This window comes from Zootoca vivipara, chromosome 13, assembly GCF_963506605.1.
Source record: "Zootoca vivipara chromosome 13, rZooViv1.1, whole genome shotgun sequence".
Taxonomy (NCBI): Eukaryota; Metazoa; Chordata; class Lepidosauria; order Squamata; family Lacertidae; genus Zootoca; species Zootoca vivipara.
Window position 1 is genome coordinate 49,191,159 of NC_083288.1, and position 18,421 is coordinate 49,209,579.

Below are 18,421 nucleotides of genomic sequence, written 5' to 3' on the forward strand. Positions count from 1 at the left end.
ATGCAGGTGGGGACAGATATACCCCTGATTTAAGTCATTCACATACTGTCTTCTGTTGTTCAGTGGTACCTCGGTTTATGAACACAATTGGTTCCGGAAGTCTGTTCATAAACTGAAGCGAACTTTCCCATTGAAAGTAATGGAAAGTGGATTAATCCGTTCCAGACGGGTCCGTGGAGTACTCAACCTGAAGCATACTTAACCCAAAGCATGGGTGTAATTGGTTCCGGAAGTCTGTTCATAAACTGTAGCGTTCATAAACTGAAGCGAACTTTCCCATTGAAAGTAATGGAAAGTGAATTAATCTGTTCCAGATGGGTCCACGGTGTTCGTAAACTGAAAATTCACAAACCGAGGTGTTCATAAACTGAGGTTCCACTGTATATTATTTACTACAAAGCTCAATGACTAAACTCTTTAGTGACAAAACGTCGGATTACCGGAAGGACGTCTGAGCACTGAACCATATATATCACAAGTGGGCTCTTTATTACTGCGTTTGTAATAGTTCAAGATAAAATCTACTTTGGGAAGAGAATAAATGAGCACTGAACCACTGATATATTATAAGTGAACTCCTTATTTACTGTGTTTGCTGTTGTTTAAGATAAAACCTATTTGGGAAAGAAACTACTTTTTGCCATTTTTAGGTATAGTTTCAGCTTATAAAACACACCAAGCTGAAATGCAGCCTTTGAATTAAAACTACTGTGCAAAGAAGTGTTACTATATTCAAACTCCTGGCTTTGAACGACAAACACCGTCAAAGAAAAGGAAAGAACCATCCTCTTTAATAAAATATTCTGGCACTCCAGCAAATGATTTAATTGTTCCTGCTTTTGGGGGGGGGAGAGAAAGGCTTGAAACTGTGCCCTCCCTCCACTGATGTTGAGTTTTGCTGAATGTTTTGGGATTAGAGATACATACGAAGGCCTGGAAAAAACAAACAAATAACACCCCCCATTTGTTTCCCAAACATTAAGAATCCAAAAAGCAAAAATGGGAAAAAGCTGGGTGTCCTTGCAATTTTTCCAGTCCCCTCCCCCCAGGTCTACCCAAGTCTAGTTGAGATTTTGGTTTGCAGTCCAGGTTAGCTGTGTCTACCCTCTCTGTCCTCCCCCCTGCAAGATGACGGAAGATAAGAGAGGCACGCTAGAGGGGAATGCTCGGCTCCTTCCTACCGTCGTCTTTTCAGGGACTGCCGGATGTCCAGTGTTTTCCAGTAGCTGCTGGAAAGCAATGGGGAGAGGAAGCAACTAAACACACAAAAAGCAGCTGAAAATGAAGCAGGATGTTGGGGGCAGGGAGGACTGATATGGTAATATACTGTCCTATCTCAAAGCAAATCCATTGGGGGACAGACCATGGCTTAGTGACAGAGCACATGCCTTGCACACCAAAGCCCCCAGGTTCTAGTCCCGGCATCATCAGGTAAAAATATCCAGGACACAGGACTGGAGAAGAGAGAAAGGCCCCTGAGAGCCTGCTGTCAGTCAAAACAGGTAACAGTAGAACAGGTGGCTTTTTTTAATCATTACTGGGAATTGGCTTGGAATTTGAACACGTGAAGCTTGATAAGCAACAAGAATTTCTGCCCTGCTAAAAGCCCACCAGGAAAGAAAAGCGTCAGCTCTCCTGGGATGGCCAGGTGAGACACTAGACAAGGCTTTCGTAGTTGTGGAGAAGAGGGCAGACTAAAGGAATGACATCTATACCTAGCACATCGCCTGACTTGCGGTTCTTGCTGTCACAGGATGTGGGGCTGCTGCTTATAGAAAGTCACAGGAGAGGTTTATCAGTGACTGTTAAGGATCATGGCAGCGGCAGCGAAATGATACCTCCAAGGTCAGAGGCAGTATGGATAGCTCAGCTGGTTAGAGCATTGTGCTGATGATGCCAAGGTTGCAGGTTCGATCCCCGTATGGGGCAGCTGAATATCCCTGCATTGCAGGGGGTTGGACTAGATCAGGCACCCCCAAACTTGTTTTTATGGAGGTTATAGAGAATGCTAAAGAGGTTTTCTCTGCATTCTCACAAAACTTCAATTCCCCATGTTCTTCAGGGAGGATCTATACCAGGAATAGGCAATCTCGGCCTTCCAGATGTTTTGGGACTATAATTCCCACCATCCCTGACCGCTGGTCCTGTTAGCCAGGGATGATGGGAGTTGTAGTCGCAAAACATCTGGAGGGCCGAGTTTGGGGGTGCCTGAACTAGATGATCCTCAGGGTCCCTTCCAACTCTAGAATTCTATGATTCTATCTCGGAAAACCAGAAGAACAGGAATTACCGGTAGGAATGGCCTTCTGGTAGGCTTCCCAGAGGCATCTGGCTGGCTATAGTTGGAAAATGGAGGCTGGGCCAAATGGATCCCCTTTGCCTTGTGCTAAAGAGCTCTTTTTATCTTCTTGCAAAGAGGTGGCTTTTTTTGGCAGCCACAACCTTGCAGCCTCTCGTCACTCCTGACTGCATGTCCCCGCTTCTGTTTTTAAGCGCACAACAGCCCTGACTGCTCCGGTGACGGGCCACACAAACCGCAGGCTCATGTCCAACAGCTTGGAGGAAGCTGCGACTGCCGGCCCCCAAGTTTTCATACTCACCTCACTGTGGCCACTCTCTTATCTGAGAAAAGAAAAAAAGTTTGTGAATGTGTGTGACTCTTAAGTGAAGAAGGATACACATAGACAGGGCACCAGGGGGGTTCCCACACTTAGAGCATGTAAGGCGCAATATCCTCCAGAATGCCACATTTTACATTGCTTGGCTGTGAAACAGTGCTGCAACACTCAAAGAAGTGGGGGAAATTTCAAGGATGGCTGTCGTTTAGGGCTCTGAAAGCCAAGAGGCCATCATTTCAAATCGTGCCTGGAAACAAACTGAGAGTCTGCGGAGGTCTTACAAACGCTACAGGACGTGCTCTTTATAAGGCACTGTCTTTTAAAACCACAGAATGTTTGAACAGTTTCCAACAGCAGCCCCATGGAGAGGGCATTGCATAGGATTCCAGATCTCTGTCCTGGACAAATAGATGGGGCTGCTAGCTTTTATAACCCCGCTGCTGTGCTTCTAACAGCAACCTGACACACAAAAATGGAACAGGCGAGGTTTCTCCTGAGACAAAATACTGATGGAAATAGCTTCTCCTGCAAATGCAGGTTTTGGTGTGTCAGGCTGTTGTTGAAGACGTGAGGACAAAGGACAAATATGAAGAAGGCAGAAGTAAAGAACAAATAAGAGAAGCTCTAACAGGAAGTAAAATAACTTGGTTTAACTGTATACAACTGGAGCGACGGACAAAGAAGAGGTTAAGGGAAAACAAGAACTGCAAAGAATATCCAAAATTAAAAAAAATTATAAAAAGGGGAGATAACGAAGAAAATACAGTTATAAAAAGGGAAACCAGTTAAATTTATAAAATATTAGTAGAAATGGAGGATGAAGAAGATCAATTAAAAGAGGTGTGGGGAAAAGTGCAGGTAGATGGTCAAAACTGGGGGGGGGGGAATATGGGAGAAACATTGAAAATGTTGTCTATAGGAATAAAAGAAAATTATTATAAATTAGTTTGGAGGTGGTATTTAGCACCAGTCAGATTAAATCAAATAAACAAGGAATATTAAGTGCTATGTTGGAGGGGATGCCAGGAAACCGGGAATTAGGTTTACATGTGGTGGGGGTGTAAATATGAATAATTTTTCTGGCAAAGGGCGTTTAAGGAGATAACAGAAATCACTGGGTTAAAGATGACCGAAAGTCCAGAGGTGGCATTATTATCAATTTACGACGGGGTGGAAGGTTCACAGGCTATGAAGGACTTGCTCACAAATTTATTGACAGCTGCACGAATTATGATCACTAGGAAGTGGAAGGGGCAAGCAGAATATAAAATGGAAGAATGGTATAAAGAGGTGTGGGATATAGCTATGAATGATAAATTAATGTGCTATTAAGGTAAGAAGGGGAATACGCAGGGGGGATGCTTTTGAGGAGATATGGAAGGTGTTTGTAGAATTTGTACTGTTAAAATGAAAAGGGGTCAAACCATCGCAAGAGGTGTTGACATTTTGGGAGGTTGCATAGTTACAATGGAATGATGTCGGTGAAGGGGTGCACATTTTCATTCTTATTTATTCATGATTATTACTTTGTCAATAAATAAATAAATGAAGAAGGCGTGCTCTGCATAAGTGCATAAGCAGTTAGTGATAATTCTGGCTGTGACGATTTTACCAGGGGTTACTTCCACCCACATCTGCATTCCTCCTGGGATGTCCATCTCCCCAGGCTCAGCTTCCCCTGCCTTGCCAAATACCTTTGTACTTCCTCCTATAAATGCAGACAACAAACACCAGGAGGAAGAGACATCCGCCGGTGCCACATCCAATGGCCAGTGGGAGAAGAAAAGGATATGGACCTGCAAGAGAATTGCTATTGATCAGAACGGGTTATTGATCAGAGAACTAGTCAACTGTTACAAAACAAAGACTTGGCTAGTATCTATGAACTTTGCTGCCTAACATATTCCCCTGTTTGGTAATTCTATCTTCCACCCTTCCTCTTCCCTCCCTGGTCTCTGAAGGTCCATTGATTGTCCCTTTCTAATATTATTCTTTCCAACCATCCATATTCTGTAGTTATAGGCTGCCTTTCAGGTCGATCCTCTCAAACGGAAGCATGGCAACATCATAAAAATCCTGTTTTATCACTTAAAACATGGCCACACATGATAAAATAACAGTACAGTACCATCAGATTAAAAACAATACCATCAGACAAAAATAATAATGGTACAAAAGCAAACAAACCAGGCAGCAGTAGCACTGTTTCCATTTATTTCTGTAGGGTAAAAAGAATATTCCACACTGTGCTGAGAGAATCAGATGGGTCAGAATTATTTACAGTGCAACCCTTATTTATTTATTTAGGCATTTTGCTCCTTTCTAGCGCAACTGCAGCACTCTGGGTGGCTAATAACCTATAAAATCATAATTTTATAAAAATATAAAACAATGAATGATGAAAGAAAGAAAGAAAGAAAGAAAGAAAGAAAGAAAGAAAGAAAGAAAGAAAGATGGACAAAAGGACAAAGGAGCAAAAGAGACAGGGTCCCCTTCTTAAAAATATCAACTTCATGAGAGGAATGTACCTTTTTCCAGGTAGTCCTTATTTTGGTCTGTGGTTGATTTCGGATCACAGCAGGCAGATGATTTTCTGCTCTCCTGAGCATCTGTGCTGCTGGTTGTGGTGCTATAACGCAGACTGAACTGCAAAGAGCTGGACCAGGAGGGGCTTGATGCAAGGAGTCTCGTGTGTGTTGAGGGTGTTCTGGTGATGTAGCGCGAAGAGCTGGATGATGAAGCTGTGAGTGTTGACTTTCTAGAAAGCCTGGTTGTGGTGGCAAAACTCGGAACAGCCTGGTCAGGGGTGGAAACTGTAGGCATTGTGGAAAGTGGTTCATCTGCAGAGAGTATCAAAGAGAATCCCAAGGTCAGAAGGGATCCCATGTGACAACGCCCCTTGTATGCTCCTTGGGGCAGGCACCCTGCCTTTGTTTCTCAATCTCATTCTGGAAGGGGCGATGCGTTTCAAAGGCAGACTAAAAACAAGCAAACTTATAAATAATAGAAGAGCAGATTGGAAGGACTATGAAATTACGGGTGATCTTCAAATTCTGTACATATTCTACTAACAAAATCATTCCCCCTATTCCTCGCCTGCCCAACCTCCCCCAAACTCAGTCCACCTTCCCATTTTCCCCTCCAAGAGATCCATATTGCAAAGAAAGGCCTCCTCACCCAATACCAAAATCCTGATGGAGTTGCTCTCTCTGGATGGAAACTCTCGTCCTGATACCACAATGTGGTACTTGCAGGAGTAATCGCCACCATCTTGAGGAAGAAGCAGTTGTATGTGTTTAAAGGTGTTCAGAGAGGAGGGAGCATTGATGAATGGCAGTTGCCTCTTGTTCTTGAAAAACTGGATCTTTGATACAACACGACTTTCATAAGCTGAACATCTGAGTTTTATGGATTCCCCACTTCTGTGGCTATCTTTTTTTGGAGAAACAGTTAAGACCGGGGGATGGGGGTGTTCTGAGAAGGAAGTAGAAGGAGCACAGAGAAAGAAATAACAATCTTTGTTGAACACCTCTGTTTCAGGAATTTGGAGCATACCCATCTTACAGTTTAATTATTTTAACAATACAGTGGTACCTCTGGTTAAGAACTTAATTTGTTCCAGAGGTCCATTCGTAACCTGAAACTGTTCTTAACCTGAGGTACCACTTTAGCTAATGGGGCCTCCTGCTGCTGCTGCGCCGCCCCCATGTGATTTCTGTTCCCATCCTGAGGTAAAGTTCTTAACCCGAGGTACTACTTCTGGGTTAGCGGAGTCTGTAACCCGAGGTGTCTGTAACCCGAGGTACCACAGTAGTCCCTCCAGTAAACCTTGGGATCTGTGGCTCTGGGTGCGGTCTTGGAATCTCTAACAGAGAATTCCTGTCAAGCTTCGGGGAATCGGCTTCCTCCCTCATGGAAGCAGATAAGCAGAACAAAGGAAAATGAGTCTTCTTACCAGTTAGAAACTTTAATGATCACAGCGAGAGAACAAAAAACACATCTCCTAGAAATGGTGGTGCTCCCAATTAAGGGAAACACCCCTGCCATCCCTATTAATCTATGTCACTTCTACACTTTGTAATCTGAGCTTGCACCCTCTGTGCTTTCTGTTCTGACACTTTCTCAGCGCTTCTTGACCTTGGGCTGAGCAGAGGTATGCTGTCCAGAGACTGTGTACCTGTTAACCCTCTCTCTCCCAGTGTTTCTTCTCCTAGCTGTTCCCCATCCAGTATTTTCCAGCTCCTGCCTTCTGAACTATGTCCCTCTGCAAACCATGATTCCACATATTTATGTCTTCCGAGTTCAGTTTGCATGTCAGGATGTGCAGAGGAAAAACCTCATCCTTGTCTAAGTAACTACAGCTGCCCATTCCCCATTAATGAGATGAGAGGGTCCAAGTTCAATACAGTTTGAGACTTTAAGGCACTTCTTATACAGTGGTACCTTGGTTCTTGAACTTAATCCATTCCGGAAGTCCATTCAATTCCCGAAATTGTTTGAAAACCAAGGTGTGGCTTCCAATTGGCTGCAGAAGCTTCCTGCACTCAAGCGGAAGCTGCGTCGGACTTTTGGCTTCCGAAAAACGTTCAAAAACCGGAAGACTTACTTCTGGGTTTTCGGCAATTGGGGGCCAATTTGTTTGGGAGCCAAGCCGTTCGACAACCAAGGTACCACTGTAAATTATAAACACTTGAAGTCACCTTGTAAAATAACCAGGCTGACATTTCCCATGTTCCCCACTCCCTGCCAGACGCTGAGACTTTTTGGATCTCATCCATCAGCATGCAGAAGAAACTCTCTCACCTGTCATGACTACAGAGACTGGCGAGCTCATTGGGGACTCGATCATCTGTCTTGAATTCTGCACCTGGTATAGGCATTTGTATACTCCAGTAGTATTTTCATTCACAGGGAATGCTTCATAAGGGCCTCCCCCTTGATTTGGCAACACTTTGTAGATCTGATCATGTTGTTCCTTGTAGAAGTGGAATTCCACCATGTCCATTTCCTCAGGAGCTGAACAGGTCAAGGTAACCCATTCTCCTGGACTGTAAACAGGTTCCTGTGGTTGCTGAATAAGATCAGCAGGTGGGAGGGATGCTGGGTTCCACAGGAAGCAGAGGGAGAGAAGCATCCAAAGATTTAGGGAACAATGTAAAAGGGAAAGGTTTTCTGTTTTCTTACAATTTCCTTTCTAAGACTGACACATACTGTATGTTTCCTTGCATTTCACTGAAGGATTTCTACTCCGCTTTTCATTTGCAGAAAGAAATACCCAAGTAGCCTACATAATAATATATAATTGGAGAGAACAAATTGTGAAAAATAATCATCAATAAAATTATCCCAATGGCTAGTATAATATTAAGGTCAGCGAAGGCTGAAGGGGTAGGATTCAATTCACCCCACGGTTTCTGCCCGCCTGATCTCAGCAGGGAGAGCATTCTGCAGGTAGGAATGGAAAAGGACGGTGTTTCTCAAAAAATAAGACACCGTCTTATATATTTATTTTTCCTCAAAAAACACACACTATGGCTAATTTTCAGGGGATGCCTTATTTTTTCCTCCTCCTCCTCCTGCTGCGGCCGGCATTGCTGCTGTGCCTATCACTATGTCTTATTTTCGGGGTATGGCTTATATTCATTGAATGCTTAAAAATCCTGCTACGGCTTATTTTATGGCTACGTCTTATTTTCGGAGAAACAGGGGAATCTCTGCAGCCCCCAACCAGATAGAGCTTTGCAGGCGATATGGTTAAGAGGAGAACCACATCCTCAGAATGCAGAGTCTTGGATGGTCTATAAATGGGAGAAGACAGACAGTCCTTTAGATCACCTGCTCCTGAGCTGTTGAGAGCTTTATAGGCCACAATTGTCCCAGGTGTCAGGTACCCCCCTGAGCATCCTTCCTACTGCATTCTTCAGTAGCTGCCGCTTCTGAACCAATGCTGAGGGCAGAACATTAGAGCAATCCACTTTTTAGGTTACCTACAGCTGTATGGATCACAGTGAACAGGCTGCAAAAGAGCAGATGAACCTGGTAATATCATTACCCTTGTCACTCAGATGACTGAGCCTCCAATGAAAGAGCTGGATCAAGGTTAAGCACCTGCCCCTTCAGAGGAAGAATAAACCCATACCAACCTGGAAAATCCCCCAGTTGCCATTGCAGTACACCCAACTCCCACCTTGCAGAGGAGGGTTACCTTGGTCGGTGGTAACACATGCAGCTGAAAGATTAATTAAGGTTAATACAGTTTCAATGCCTCTGTCCCTCGCTCACTGAAGATCACACATTAGGGTGACCAAGGCCAATTTAGTCCAAAAACCAGGCTTGAACCTAGACTGAAATTAGTATCTTCCAATCTTCCATGGTTAAACATCTTTAATAGAAATGAATTCTTTTAGGACTCTCATTAATGGAGTGGAACAGCAGGTTGAGTTCAGCAGAAACATTTTCTTTTGAAATCCTCCCGAGAGATCTGGGCACCCTAATGATATTGCACAACCTTCAGGGGATTAAATTAAAAAACAACATCCTGTTTAAATAGCATAGATCAGGCATAGGCAACCTCGGCCCTCCAGATGTTTTGGGACTACAACTTCCATCATCCCTAGCTAGCAGGACCAGTGGTCAGGGATGATGGGAATTGTAGTCAGGGGCGTAGCCAGGATCAAAACTAGGGGGGGGGGCAAGCCATGGTCGTTCAGGGGCGGGGCCAAGGCACAGAAGGGGAGGGGCCACAAAATGGGCGGGGCTAAAGGGCCAGCGGGCCTGATGACATCGTGGCGGTGGCAGCAGCGGCCACCTTGTGCTTCTGGGGCTGGTAGCGTTGGCGGCTACCCTGCTTGGCTGGAGAGGACGGGAGGGTCGGGCAGGCGAGAGGGGGTGGCAGGGCGGGCGAGGGCGAGGCAAGACACGGCCGCAGCCACGACGGCTCCGAGGCGTTGCTGCATATCAGCATAATATTTCAACCATGGTTCAAGCCCCACCTTAGGAAAAAAATCCTGCATTTCAGGGGGTTGGACTAGATGACCCTTGTGGTCCCTTCCGACTACAATTCTATGATTCTATTGATATATTACCATAGCATATGCATCATTCTGCTTTCTTGAATTGTCCTACTCCTAGGCATAGCATCCAACTCCTAGAGGCCTAGGTGCCCCCCCCAATTACTGGTAAATACCGTATTTGAAAGAGTCATCCCCCCATGTTGATGGGCTTTCTATGTGGGGCTTATCTGCCCCCCCCGTATTTTATTAAGGATGGAAGAGGGAGGGAAGGAAGGAAGAAATAGAGAGAGAGATAACTCATATTTGTGGGTGTCTCTGGATGACGCTGTGATGCTGGAACTCTGCAGCAAGAGGACAGGAGGGTCGGGCAGGCAAGAGGGGATGGAAGGGCGGGCGAGGGCGGGGCAAGGCATGGCTGCAGCCACGACGGCTCTGAGGCGTTGCTGCATATCAGCATAATATTTCAACCATGGTTCAAGCCCCACCTTAGGAAAAAACTCATATTTGTGGGTGCCTCTGGGTGACGCTGTGATGCTGGAACTCTGCATGTACAGGAGCCTTGTAAGCAGCTTTCTCTCTGCTTGATTTACAGCAGTCATGTCCAACAGGTAGATTGTGATCTACCAGTAGATCACTGGATGTCTGTGGTAGATCACTGGTAGGTCACTGGCACCCCTAAAAAAAGCTCACCCAAAATTTTCCTCCTCCCTCAAAAAAGTTGAACTATGACCTGAAGCCCTAAACAAAAATGGGCCTCCCTCCCTTCTAAAAGAAGCTCAACAAGTTTGACCTAAACCCCAAAAAACAGGGCTTCCCTTCCTTTAAAAAAAACTCAACAGCTTTGACCTGAACCCCCCAAAAGGGGGTAGATCACCCACAGTTTTAAACTCTGAGTAGAGTCTCTTGGGAGGTGGCCACCCCTGATTTACAGTATACAGATGCAGGAGGAGGGGTAGACTGGAACACCAATGCTTTTTATAAACATCACTGTGTCTGTCAAAGCTACAGCCTCCCCCCTTTCTTATTCACTTCTTTTTAGCCTTGCAGAGCCACCTTAGTCAAATTGAATCCTCTGAGTCTGCACCCTCATTAAATCGCCAATAGAACTCTTAATGCTCCTGAATGCTCATTAACAACTCCCACTTAAGAACAATAGGGTGAAATGGTCAGCTATTGAATCTTGCCTGGGGATATATGCTCCATTGTCTTAACTGCTTAACTACTGGTAGCCACTTTGCTTTATTTATTTGATGTGTTTTTGTTACTGCTGTGTCCCCCCCCCCCAGCAAGCGGAGACTTAGCTGCTCTTGCTAAAGCAAAGCCCTTTCCACTTCAGTTTTTGGAGGGGAAAAGTGCTGGTTATGGTCTGTAAAATACATTATTTTTTTTGCTTCTAGGGGGGGGGCAGCTGCCCCCTCCTGCCCCCCTGCCTACGCCCATGATTGTAGTCCCAAAACATCAGGAAGGCCGAGGTTGCCTATGCCTGGTATAGATCCTCCCTGAAGAACATGGGAAATTGAAGTTTTGTGAGAATGCAGAGAAAACCTCTTTAGCATTCTCTATAACCTCCATAAAATCAATATTGCCAACAATTCTTGCGAGAAAACAGTGGCAGACAACCGGCTTAAGTTTAGAAACAGACAGAAATCCTTTCCCCTCATTAAGATAAAAAATTTTTTTATCTGTGTTTTATTGTTAACTTCACTATCTACGTTCCTTAGAATTTCGTTGGAATAAGTGCTATATGATTTCTTTCCACAAGTTACAACAACCCACTTACATATGCCAGAATTTCTGAAATGCCCTTAGGAAGACAAAGACAACTTTTTGAGTCTTCAGTTAATGAAATAGCCAAACTTAACTCACCAGTGATGGAAACCTCAATGCTGTTACTCTGTTTAGACTGTCGTCCTGCACTGCTTTCTTCCATGTAGGCACAGACAAATGTTTTATTTATTTCCTGAAATTCTGCAGTGATTTCCAGGGTATTTTTGATCTGTTCTTGGAGTTCAGTCCACCCATCATCTGCCTTCCTTTCATAAAATAAGAACTTGGATGCCAGCTGCCCTTCTGGGTGGGAGCATTTCAGCTTGATCTGTTGTCCTTGGAGAAAGGTCTGTCTTGGAGAGATAATGGACAGCTCTGGACCTGGTGGAGGTGGATCTGCATTGGGGAAAGGGAAGTGCAAGGGGAAAAGGCAGTGCCAGATTTACATATACCTAAACAAGTTATAGCTTAGGGCCCCCAGAAAAAATAGCGACAATTTGTTGTTGACATAGGACAGCTGGACATATAAAGGGCACAACTACCTTCAGTAGCTTAGGGCCTCATCAAACCTAAATCCGGCCCTGGGAAAATGCCATCCAACCCCCTTCCTTAAGCTATTCTCCTGTAGTCTCTCATCCACGAATTCTTTAAATGAGCTGTTGGTTCAAAGTATGCTTGTTTAGTGCCAGGAATGCCTTGGTCCTTCTCAGTCCTACACTAAACAAATGCTACACACAGATTTCCACGATGTACTTACTTGGGGTCCTTATCATATTCTCACCTAAACAAGCATTTTTGAACCATAGGTTGCCAGATGTTGTTGGACTGCAACACCCATAAAGCTGGTTGGTGGATGACTGATGAGAGTTGTAGACCAACCATCTCTCTCCCCCTCCAAGAATGAAGGACACATCTATAAACTTGTCCTGAGTCTTTGCTGTATCCCTGTTCCACAGGGAGGGTGCCACTACCAAGAAGGCCCTCTGCCTTATGATGATATTTGAATTTTGTACATATTCATATTCAATTAATAAAATTCTCCCCCTGTTCCTGTGACCAGCCAAACTGCCCAGACTCAATCCAGCTTCCCACTTCAACTTCCAAGAGATCCGTATTGCAAAGAAAGACCTCCTTACCCAACACCAAAATCCTGATGGAGTTGCTCTCTCTGGATGCGATCTCTCGCCCAGATTCCACAATGTGGTACCTGCAGGAATAATTTCCACCATCTTGAGGAAGGAGGTGCAGGGTGTGTGTGATGTTGCCCAGAGAGGAGGAGGAGGAGGAGGAGGAGGGCGTGATTGAATGCAGATACTGTTGGTCCCTGAAAAACTGAGTCCTTGATACATGGCGGGTTTCGGAAGATGAGCACTTGAGTTCTACAGATTCCCCACTTGTATAGACATCCTTCTTTGGAGAAACAGAGAAAACTGGAGCAGGAGGAAGGTCTGAAAGAGAAGTTGAAGGAACAGAGGTTTTTGTGGCTAGCTTCTTAAGCACTTTTGTCACCCTGGAATTCAGAGCATAGCAATGCTACAGACTTAAATGGAAGTAAAACTAGTTCCTATTCCCAGCTAACAGTTGGGATTTTTGTTCTGGTTGGGGTCCAGGAATCTTTGACAGAGAATTCCCCATATATGAGATCAGGGCTACAGTCTGAGATGAGACTGTGCAACTTCTAGACCAATTCCAACAGCACCTCTCCTTCAAATTAAGCTATATTAGAAACATAAACCAATGTTATAGCAATTGTGCTCTCTCGCCTTCCCTAAGGAACAAGGAGAATGTTGACTGTGACTATATTCAGGGACCTTGCTTTTTGTTCCTTGGACCTGGCAAATTGAAAACAACAGAGTGGCTTGGGCAGAATCACCCAGGTGGTTTATACTTTGTGTGTATCATTCATTCACAAAGGGAATGTTCCTCACCAGCGACCGACAGCACCACCTCGGTGAAGACCAGAATATTCCTCAAGCACTGTTTCTCGCCACGTAAGCAAAGGCTTACACAGTTCTTCAACTTTGGGTCACCAGATGTTGTTGAACTGCAGCTTCCATCAAGCTGGCAAGGGATGTTGGGAGCTGTAGAGCAGCAACAATATCTCTGTCCCCCAAGACTGAAGAACTGCTTAAAATAAATCTGCCCCTTTGCTACACCACATTAAAGCCCATCTTCACTACAGACTTGAATCTTCAGTATTGTACTCTGTTGGCTTCCCCAAGGAACTACAGTATGATGGTGGCAGTTTTGTGACTATGCTGAGGGATCTTGGCCAGAGCTCCTTTGATCTCTCTCACAGTTACAATTACCAAAATGGCTTGATAAAAAAATTCCTTCAGTAGCACCTTAAAGACCAACTAAGTTTTTTATTTTGGTATGAGCTTTCGTGTGCATGCACACTTCGTCAGATACACTTGAAACAGAAGCAACCAAACTCTTATATACAGTGAGAGGGGGGGGGTGATGGGAATGGGTGATGGGCTGATAGGAGAGGTAAACCTGTTGATGGCTGTTAACGACTGCTGATGGCTGCAATAGGTCCTGCGGGGGGGGGGGGGAGCAAGGGCTGAGGCTAAAGAAAGCTTGATCATGAATAATGAGATAAGAATCCAAAATGGCTTGGGCAGTGTAGGAGCCATGATTCCCACGCTGGCTTAGCTTTTGTGCATGCAATTCTGTCACAAAGAGTACGTTTCTCACCAGTGATGGACAGCACAACCTCGTTACTCAGTGAAGACAGGAAGAGTCTCTTTCCCTCCAGGTAAGCACAGACAAATGTTTTGTTTGTTTCCAGGTATTCTGTGGAAACCTCCAAGATATTTTGTGCCTGTTGTCCATACACGACCGGTACACCATTTCTCTTTTCATAGAAATAGAACAGCGTTGGCCTCTGTCTTTCTGGGGGGGAGCATATCAATGAAACCTTTTCTCCTCGAGCAAAGGTGCTGTGTGGAGGTGAAAGAGACAGCCAAAGGCCTGATGGATGTGCAGCCACAGTATCTGAGAAACAGAGGGAGATACAAGAAAAAGACAGTTCGGCCACTCCCTTAGGATCTCCCCATTGCATTAGATGATTCATGAATCCCTATAACCTTCCACAATTCTTCAATTTCTGTTTGGGATTGACTGTCCCAACCCTTCCCATTCCACCTTTTACTCCAATGCCTCTTAAACTCAAAATCAGATTTTGAAAATCTCTCTCTCCTCCCTTCTCCCCTTCCCCCCAAAAAACCTATTTGGACCTGGAAATCCCGGATCTGTGCTTAGAAAGCAGAGCATGAAAGGAAGTGTAGGTGATCCCTTTGACTCACCATTCATACCCTTCAGCTCTGGGACTTCAAAATAAGGGACAGGATAAGGAACAAAGTGCCACAACAATATATCCACATCTAAATTTTACAATGTGTTCACACCGACAGTATCTCTCTACCACTCAATACTTGAGGTTATATTAATTGGATTACCTGCAAGGGCCGTCATCCAGGAAAGAGCCGAAAATGAGGCTGAAAGAGAAGAGAGGAGGAAAATGTTGTGCTTATATTATGTAAAAAGAAAAAGAAAAAGGCATCGTTTCAAGTTTCATAATCTGTACTCCTAAATAGCCTCATACACATTTTGTTTTGCACAGCAATCTCCTCTAATTTGACACATTTCTGAATGTTATGTTCACCAATATATGGATTTATAAGCACACTTTACCCCAGAATATTGTTTATTTTAAAATAATAAAAGTATCAATGACAAAAGCAATAATGATGGTGATGATGATGTAAAAAGAACTGTACAAATCTACTTGATCAGTGGTCTTGGTGGAAATAAAAACCCCAGAAAAATTGTGAGCCCAGGCAAGGGATTGTCAACCAGTCCTTCAGGTATGGTGTACAAGCCCTCAGCAACAGGTTTTTATTAGCCCCCCCCCAGGAAAGTGAAAAAAAACCACACACACCCAACTTTCCCATGCCAATGACATTGTGTGAATGCTGCAAAGGATTTGCCTGAGATGTGCTCATCCCACCCTAAAGACCCATCTGGAAACAGAGAACAGAGGCAGAAGTTTTGAGTAAACGCAGACAGTGGAAACTGGGAAAGGAAATGTAGATAGGAGGCTCCAGAAGAAGGAAAAGAGTGGGGTTGGAGGGGAGAAGAAAATGGTCTTACCCAGGAGGACAAGGAGACAGCCAATTTGCTCCATGCTTCAAAGGCTGAGTTTAGAAGCAGCAGCAGCACTGAGCTGATGTATCTACAATAGTAATCTTCTTTCCAAACACACTGAGAAGAAACACAGTGGCATTGCTGAGCATTATGGGTGCGCCATTGGTGTCAAACGGGGCTGACCACCAGGGTGGCCTCAAGAAGAGTTCCCAGCATGCCTTGCAGCACTGAGCTGCTCTGCAGAAGCTGTCATGGCCACTCCCAAATGCAGATGTGGAAGCTGAGAGAAATTGGGTAACTGATAAAATGCTGAGCACGTTAGCACCTACCTTAGGGAACACAGGGAAGCTGGGGCTTTTTAAAGTCAATGGGGAATGACAAAAGATCTTTGAAAAACACAAACACTCATTTACAGTTATCAAGCACAGTACACACAGCTCGCAGATGGAGGGGTTGAAAAAAGTGTCCTTGAAGCCAATGCCTTTTTCGTGGGAAAAGAGGCAAGGCTGGCAATCTTCCTCCACTTCCTAATTTCACTTCTCATTTCATTCCTCTCTTCCCATTATCCATGGCTTGCATGTCCCTGACCAAGAAATCCCAGACAATCTGCCTCAAATTATTCCATTCACCTCTCACAGAGTCACAAACCTTAGGAAAACCTTAGCAAACTACAGCGCCCTGAATTCTTGCAAGGAAGGAATGTTCTTCAAATGAAGTCTGTACCCAGCCTAAGTTCCTGGAATAAGAAAGCTTCAAACATTTGCCTCTCACATTGTGATTATACACCCACCCACCCCAAAAGTCTGTAAGCAAGTCCTCCACCCTCTTCAAACCCCCAAATGTCAGCTTATTTGATGCAAAGCATGCTGTAAATGCTTGTGGTCTGGCCTGTGGCCAACAGCTCTTGACCACCATCACATGTCTTGTCTTATTCATAGCCTTTCTCCCACTTCCTCTGAACTCTGGGGCTGTGAAAAGTAGATTTTGTACATGCATCTCTGCTACACCCAGTCACTGAAGGCTCAGCCTGTTTAGTGTGGCCCATAGAATCCAAAATTCTAGAACTTTCCACCCCAGTAGGGCAGACGGTTCACAGGGTATGAAGAAGGGCTTGCTCACAAATTTATTGACAGCTGCATGAATTACTATAGCTAGGAAGTGGAAGGAGCAAGCAGAATATAAAATGGAACAATGGTATAAAGGAGTGTGGGATATAGCTACGAATGATAAATTAACATGTGCTATTAAGGTACGACAGGGAATATGCAGGGGAAATGATTTTGAGGAGGTATGGAGGGTGTTTATAGAATTTGTACGTAAGCCAAACTGAGGGAAAAGAGAGGCAAATGCGATGTTTTCCAAGCTGAGGGAGCGAGACCAGGAAAAACGGATTCTTCTGCTTGAGGCAGGAGGGTAACCCCCAAGCCATCTTCTGGCCAGGGACCCCCTAAAACCCCTCATGGGCGCCTGAGGGAATGACATGAATTAATGGATTTCAAACTGTGGCTGTTTAGGAGGCCTCCAGAAATGAGGACCAACCCTTCTTTTTCCAAACTGCTTCTCTCCCCCCTCCTCACGATCAAGAGCATATAAATTTATGAAATAAATAAGTTGCCCCTGGGAAGAGGACAAGAAGGAACCTTTTGAATCCCCAAGAAAGAAAAGGCTCACGAGGGAGCAAGCGATTGTCGCCTCCCTTGCCTTGCCAAGGCTCCCCTGACTCTCCCTGAGGAGAGAGGGGGAGGGGCAGCTCTTCTAGCACTTTCTAGAGCAGGCTACCTCAACCTTGGCCCTCTAGACATTTTGAGACTACAATTCCCATCGTCCCTGACCACTTCTCCTGCTAGCTGGGGATCATGGGAGTTGTAGTCCCAAAACATCTGGAGGGCCGAGGTTGAGGACACCTGTTCTAGGAGGAGGGAAAAGGCGGGAAAACACCTCAGGCGGAGGGAGGCTTGTTCAGTTTCTTCATATCCTGGCCTCTTCTGAGGAGAAAAAATGGTCCCCCTTCTGAGGAAAGTGTCTCATTTCCGAGGAGAAAAAGCATCTCCTCAGGAATAACCCATTTATTTTATTTATTTATAGCTATATGCTTCTTTTTTGCCAATTTTAAAAAATTGGCAAAAAAGAACTTAAGGGAGGGAACAGTATTTTTTAAAAAAACAATTAAACATTCTGTGACTTTCCAGGAAGAGCAAAGCACCACCAGGTGGCTTGGTCATTATGTCTTCCTGTCTTTCTTTTGCACAAGTCTGGTGACTTCTGTTTCAGTGTGTTTGAAGAAGTGTGCATGCACACAAAAGCTTATACCCAGAACAAACTTAGTTGGTTTCTAAGGTGCTACTGGACAATTTTTTATTTCCCCCCTTTATTTCCTTTGCATGTACATTTTGTACATGCATCTCTGCTACACCCAGTCACGGAAGGCTCAGCCTGTTTAGTGTGGCCCATAGAATCTTAGAATTCTAGAACTTTCCACCCCAGTGGGGCAGAAGGTTCACAGACTAGGATGGACTACCTCAAAATTTATTGACAGCTGCACGAATTATGATAGCTAGGAAGTGCAAGGGGCAAGCAGAATATAAAATGGAAGAATGGTATAAAGAGGTGTGGGATATAGCTATGCATGATAAATTAACATGTGCTATTAAGGTAAGATGGGGAATATGCAGGAGAAATGATTTCGAGGAGATACGGAAGGTGTTTGTGGAATTTGTACTGTTTAAACAGAAAGGGGTCAAACCATCGCAAGAGGTGTTGAAATTTTGGGAGGCTGGATAGTTACAATGGAATGATCTCGGTGGTGGGGTGCACATTTTTATTCTGATTTATTTATGATTATTACTTTGTCCAGAAAAGAAAATAATTCTA

General features: G+C 44.5%; 2 protein-coding genes across 2 annotated transcripts; both read right to left on the bottom strand.

The window, feature by feature from the left end:
• Positions 1 to 4,240: 4,240 nt before the first annotated feature.
• LOC132593067 (putative uncharacterized protein DDB_G0277255) lies at positions 4,241 to 5,886 on the bottom strand. Its single transcript, XM_060281877.1, has 3 exons — positions 5,796 to 5,886; positions 5,147 to 5,458; positions 4,241 to 4,414 (listed from the first exon to the last, which is right to left on the bottom strand). The coding sequence occupies exons 2-3, from the start codon at positions 5,439 to 5,441 to the stop codon at positions 4,287 to 4,289; spliced, it is 423 nt and encodes a 140-aa protein (XP_060137860.1). The 5' UTR covers positions 5,442 to 5,458; positions 5,796 to 5,886; the 3' UTR covers positions 4,241 to 4,286.
• Positions 5,887 to 12,311: 6,425 nt separating this feature from the next.
• Positions 12,312 to 15,697, bottom strand: LOC118095755 (uncharacterized). Its single transcript, XM_060281876.1, has 4 exons — positions 15,557 to 15,697; positions 14,863 to 14,901; positions 14,099 to 14,398; positions 12,312 to 12,846 (listed from the first exon to the last, which is right to left on the bottom strand). Exons 1-4 carry the CDS (start codon positions 15,588 to 15,590, stop codon positions 12,422 to 12,424), a joined length of 798 nt encoding a protein of 265 aa, XP_060137859.1. The 5' UTR covers positions 15,591 to 15,697; the 3' UTR covers positions 12,312 to 12,421.
• Positions 15,698 to 18,421: the final 2,724 nt, after the last annotated feature.